Source organism: Talpa occidentalis, unplaced genomic scaffold (assembly GCF_014898055.3).
Source record: "Talpa occidentalis isolate TD23 unplaced genomic scaffold, MPIMG_talOcc4v2.1 talOcc4.876, whole genome shotgun sequence".
NCBI classification, from domain to species: Eukaryota; Metazoa; Chordata; class Mammalia; order Eulipotyphla; family Talpidae; genus Talpa; species Talpa occidentalis.
In genome coordinates this window covers 10,605-16,291 of record NW_023605279.1, presented here as the reverse complement: position 1 = coordinate 16,291, position 5,687 = coordinate 10,605, and the positions used below count along the sequence as shown (strand labels likewise).

Here is a 5,687-nt window from a genome sequence, read left to right as displayed (position 1 = left end):
ACTTTTCAGGAATCTGCCCCATGCCTGGACTTTTGTCAGACGACAGGAGTAGCATGGCTCCCAGCATAATAACGTCTTTTTGAAAGGTATTATTCTAGTAAAGTAAATATTTAAAGCTATAACCCACGTAAAAAAAATTGTACATGGGATCCGTAATAATTTGTGAGACTGTGGAGACATCCTGAAAGAAAAATGTTTGAGAATCGCTGACCCAATTCCTGGGCCTGGATTCAGGGAGGCAACAGTGTCACAAAGGTCTTGGTGCAGGAGAGGAGGGGTGTCGGGGTGTGGCTCTCAAGGTCTCAGTCCCCAGAGCACTGTCTGCGGCTGGGAGGTTACTGTTGGGGCTTCCTCATCTACCCGGTTTCATCTCTCTCAATCTGCGTCGGGTCCTCCTGCCTGGATACTGGTGAGTCAGCCCAGGGCTCACTCCCCATTGCCTGGAGGTCTCCAGAGCAGCCAATCAGCAGCCCCGCGGCTCCCGTTCCAAAGCCCTCGCCCGCCCGCCGGGACTCCGTCTCCCCAGCCCGGGTGGAGGCGCATCCTGGGGGATGGGGGGCGCAGCCCTCCTGCTCCTGCTCGCGGGGGCCGCGGCCCCCAGGGAGACCCGGGCGGGTGAGTGCGGGTCGGGAGGGGACAGGGCACTCCCAGAGGCGGGAGCGAGGGCGTGGGCGGGCGTGGGAAAGGCGCGACCTAGTTGTCCCCCCACCTCGGCCCCGCCCCGTCCTGGCCCCTTTCTGTCCCCCCGAGACCCCAGCCTCCTCTGGCCCCCCGAGTCCCGGCCATTTTCGTCCCGCAGCCGCTTTTCGGTCTCACTCGTCTTTCACCCGCTTTCTGTCTCCTGGGCGCCCCCCTGGGACTCGAGCCCCCGAAGGGGAGAAGAATAGCCCGGGTCTCCCCTCCCGCCCCCAGGCCCCCACTCCCTGAGGTTTTTCTCCACCGCGATGTCCCGGCCCGGCCCGGGGAGCCCCGCTTCATGGCCGTGGGCTACATGGACGACACGCAGTTCGGGCGGTTCGACAGCGACTCCCCGGGGCCAGAGCGCGGAGCCGCGGGCGCCCTGGGCGGGGCAGGTGGGGCAGGAGGAGTGGGACGAGGAGACGCAGATGCTAAGGGAGCGCACACTGTGGTTCCGAGCGCAGCTGGACGCCCTGTGCGGCCTCTACAACCAGAGCGAGACCGGTGAGCTGGCGCGGGGCCGGGCCGGGTCAGCACCCCCATCCCCACGGACGGGGGTCGCTCAGGGTCTCCCCCTCCAGGCTTCTCAGCAACCTGCCCGGGAACAGCCCGCAGGACTTTCACCCATTTCATTCTGTTTAGTTTATTCCCTGGCGGGAGCGGGTGTGATCGGGGTGACCGCGCGGGGTGACACGGGCGGGGACAGGGTCTCACACCTTCCAGGAGAAGTTTGGCTGCGACGTGGGGCCAGACGGGCGCCTCCTTGGCGGGTATGATCAGTTCGCCTATGATGGCGCCGATTACCTGGCCCTGAACGAGGACCTGCGCTCCTGGACCGCGGCGGACATGGCCGCTCAGATCACCCGGCGCGAGTGGGAGGCCCTGGGTGAGGCAGAGGAATTCAGGAAGTTTGTGGAGGGCAGGTGCTTGAGGTGGCTGCGCAGATTCCTGGAGCACGGGAAGGAGACTCTGCAGCGCACGGGTAAGAGGGGCCTGGAGGCCTCCCGGTGCCCCCCTGCCTGGAGTCACTGTGGGAAATGAGTCCTCTCTCTAGTCCCGAGAGGGGGACTCCCCTGGGTTTCATGTTCTGCACTAGAGAGACTCCCAGAGACTCCGGCTTCTCCTGAAGGACAGTGAAGGGATCCCGTCTCTCCTGAGAAAGACAGACAGTCCCTGACATCACACGTCACCGGGTCCTTTTGACCAGGGGCCTGTTTGAGAACCACCAGTTTCTCTCTCAGTCTTGTTTCTGGTCTGAGAACATTGTCAGTTATGTGATTCCTGCTTTTCTGTGTCATTCACCTTCCACCCAGGTCAGGAATAAAAAGTCTGTGTTCCACTCCCTCTGCTTCATCCTACCCTGGGTTTTCCTCCTCATTCTAAAACTTTCTGAGGAATAGGAGAATCTCACAGATTCCCCAGATTAGCCTGTTTTTTACAGTTTATGCTTCCAGCTGTTACAGGGCAAACCCTGATATAAAATGGGGTTTCCTGACTGTGGGTCCTCACCTGTGTGCTTAAAGAGGACTTATGAATGCTAAACTACAGACACACACAAAAGATTGATGAAAGGTTTACTTACACAGGAAGGGGAATGGGAAATGAATAACTCAGGGAGAAAAAGATGGAGATAAGTTCGTAAATGCATCCTACCCGTTCCGCTGACCTGGAATCCCAGTGACCCACAGAGGTGGCGAAAACCTAGCACGCCTCGTGGTTGCCAACCCAGAGACTCCTGGCCACATGACCGGTTAAATACCCAAATGGAGAGCCTAGTTGCTTAACTCCACCCTCAGGTCCTTGCAACCTTCCCTTTGGTGATCATGGAATTTGTAGTTCCCAGTGTTGTGGGGGTGGAGTCCGCAAAGCCTGTATGGAGTTTGCTCAGGACATCCTTCACCCCTGTCATTCCTGCCACACCAATTGTCTTGTCCCTTGTGAGGATGGTCTCATGAGGATTCCTCAGTGTCCATGGAGGAAACACAAAGGGAGTTTTCTGATTTACCACCTCAGATCCCCCAAGGACACATGTGACCCACCACCCCACCTCTGAGCATGAGGTCACCCTGAGGTGCTGGGCCCTGGGCTTCTACCCTGCGGACATCACCCTGACCTGGCAGCGAGATGGGGAGGACCTGACCCAGGAGATGGAGCTGGTGGACACCAGGCCTGGGGAAGATGGAACCTTCCAGAAGTGGGCGGCGGTGGTGGTACCTTCTGGAGAGGAGCAGAGATACACATGCCACGTGCAGCATGAGGGGCTGCTGGAGCCCCAAGTCCTGAGATGGGGTGAGGAGGAGGATGTGGGCACTGAGGCTGTTCTCAGGGCCATCAGGAGCCCTTCTGGAGCCCTTCAGAGGGTCAGGATAAGGTCTGGAGCTCAGGGTATGATCTTCCCTTCCCTTCCAGTGCCCCCTCCTCAGTCCTCCATCCCCACCATGGGCATCATTGCTAGCCTGGTTCTCCTTGGAGCTGTGCTCACTGGAGCTGCGGTGACTGCAGCTGTGATGTGGAGGAAGAAGCACTCAGGTAGGGAAGGGAGTGGGAGATCTTGTCTACTGAGGGCTTTCACATCCCAGGGAGAACTTGCCCTGCCTATTTAATGGGAAGTACCATCCACACACACGTGTGTTGCCCAGAGGGCATTTGGTCCTGTCCCCCCTCACCTCCTTTCTTCATTTTTCCCAGTCCTGACCTGGGTCTTTAGTCACAGTTCTGGAAACTCCCCTGTTGTGCAGGATTAAAAGATTCCTTTAGGTCTTCTGACCTGATTGTTCCCTGGTCTCCCATGATGTTTCTTCCCACAGGGAGACAAGGAGGAAGCTACACTCAGGCTGCAGGTAAGTGTGGATCAGGGGTTTGATCCCTGAGCCCTGGGGACAGTGTAAATGGACTCTATGGGGAAGTCACCCTCATCAGTCCCTCCTGTGGTCTCATCTCTGACCAGGTTCTGTTTTGTTCTCAACCAGGCAGCGACTGTGCCCAGGGCTCTGATGTGTCTCTCAGCCCCTAAAGATCTTTTACAATGAACCTGATGAGGCTCCTGTTGTGCACACCCTGGACAGCAGTGTGATGGTGTCACTGTTGTTCTTAACTGTGATATTGAGCATTTGTTCATATTTTATTTTTCTTTGTCTACATAAGTTGCTATGTCTATAAATAATAATAAATAAAAAGATCTATTTATTCGTGCATACAAGAACCAGGGTACAGGCCAGATGCACAGGAGGTGAGAAGATTTACCAGAGATGTAGCGGGGAACAGAACAGGCAGACTGATGAAATACACTGCTGAGTGGAGCAGCGGGTGAGACAGGAGAGGTCTGCCACGCCATGTGGGATTCTCGCCCGCTGGATGGGATCGAACCTGCACTGCAGAGGCTGCGGACAGCTTCACAGTGCTGTGCTCAACTACCAGCGCCACCAGGGGTGGCCTGGAAGTCAATTTTTTTTTTTTTTTGCTATATTTATAACTGTTTTTTGTCCTTATTAAAATTGGATTATTTCTTGCTATTCATTGAGTTTTAAGCATTATTTGTAAATTCTTGATACAGTCCTTTATCAGTTTCATGATATGCAAATGTTTCCCCCATTCTATGACCTGAACTCTTTTACTGTCGGGAAAACAAGCATTATTGTGCAGACAGAAGCATGGATATATTTTTTTAGAAAAGAAAAGATAAATTGCTAATTGGTTTTGAGCAGATACTGGCTGACAGGGATGAAGGGGGATGGAAGGGAATGACTTATGCGTATCCTTGAGTGTTATTTCAATGTCCTTGCATGCACATGAAATATGCTTTCAAAAATAAATTACACTTCATTCCTCAATTTATAAAACTCTTCACACATCATGTCCAAATCACGTGTTAAGATCAGACTGGCACGTGGGTTATAAGTGATGGACCCGCACATCATAGTCGCACAGTCATGATTTCTCTCAGGGGTCACTCTGGTGTTGTCCATTCTGTGGGTGTTGGACAAATGTGTAATGACCTGTGTCTATCATGAGAATATCATGCAGAGTATTTTCACTGCCCCTAATGTCTTCTGTGCTCCAAGGAAGCAAATGCAAAAAGAAACCACTGGAATCACATGAAACTAAAAAACTTCTATATTTTGAGGGAAACGCATTAAAATGAAAAGACAATATCAAGTTGGAGAAAATATTTGCACATCATCAATCCAAAAAGGAGTTACTATCCCAGATCTGCAAAGAACTGCAAAACAAGAAAACAACTCAATAAAAACAGGGCAGAGGAACTAAATAGATACTTTTGTAAAGAAGACATACAGATGGCCAATAAGTACATGGATAAATGTCACGTGCTGTCAGGAAAATGCCAATTAAAACCACAATGAGTTACTACCTTTCACCTGTGAGAGTGACCCACTGAAGGGTGTGGAGGAAAAGGAACTCTCTCTGGTACATGGTGGGTGGGAATGAAGTCTGGTCCTGTTAGTGGGCAGAATGAGGGTTTCCCAGGACCCTCAAACCTGTACACTCTACATGGGATTTGCCATCATCTGAATAAAGACAAAACATACTCTAAAGCGTAAGACCTTCAATAGAAAAGAACTTTAATACAATTAGTGTGCAATAGAGAATTAGTGTGCAATAGGGAGAAGAGAAAGAATATAGTTAGAATAGTTCGCAAGTGAAGCACCCAAAGCTACCAGTCCCCTCATTGGTAAATGCCCAGCAAAACAGGGTTGGCCCAAAACAGGCCCATTGGGGCCCGAACGCCTGCCACATGGCTAAGGCACCTACTGGTAGAGACCCATGGGACAGGGGCAGGAGGGGCCAGGCAAGTCTGGAAGGAAAAGAGCAAAGTCAAAATCCACAACAAGATAACAGCGGCCATTGTCAGCCTCCCCTTGAGTCTCTCATGCACGTCTTTGTCTCTTTCATGTGTCTCTTTCCATGTCCCCAACTCCCTGGCACAAGTCCAAGCCTGAGGAGCAAGAGTGGCTTCTTCTTTGAATGTCTCTGTGCTCCATGCGCCTCCT

General features: G+C 52.6%; 1 protein-coding gene across 1 annotated transcript; it reads left to right on the top strand.

The window, feature by feature from the left end:
- The first annotated feature begins 910 nt into the window (after positions 1–910).
- LOC129145085 (class I histocompatibility antigen, Gogo-OKO alpha chain-like) lies at positions 911–5,413 on the top strand. The gene is made up of 6 exons (XM_054690794.1): positions 911–1,182; positions 1,385–1,660; positions 2,692–2,967; positions 3,088–3,207; positions 3,486–3,518; positions 3,648–5,413. The coding sequence occupies exons 1-6, from the start codon at positions 945–947 to the stop codon at positions 3,689–3,691; spliced, it is 987 nt and encodes a 328-aa protein (XP_054546769.1). The 5' UTR covers positions 911–944; the 3' UTR covers positions 3,692–5,413.
- Positions 5,414–5,687: the final 274 nt, after the last annotated feature.

Excerpts from the sequence above, each read along its gene's own strand:
- LOC129145085 (XM_054690794.1), top strand. The coding sequence starts at position 945 with ATGTCCCGGCCCGGCCCGGGGAGCCCCGCTTCATGGCCGTGGGCTACA. Across the intron at positions 1,183-1,384 it reads CTACAACCAGAGCGAGACCG|GGTCTCACACCTTCCAGGAG; the intron begins GTGAGCTGGCGC and ends GGGCGGGGACAG. Across the intron at positions 1,661-2,691 it reads GGAGACTCTGCAGCGCACGG|ATCCCCCAAGGACACATGTG; the intron begins GTAAGAGGGGCC and ends TTACCACCTCAG.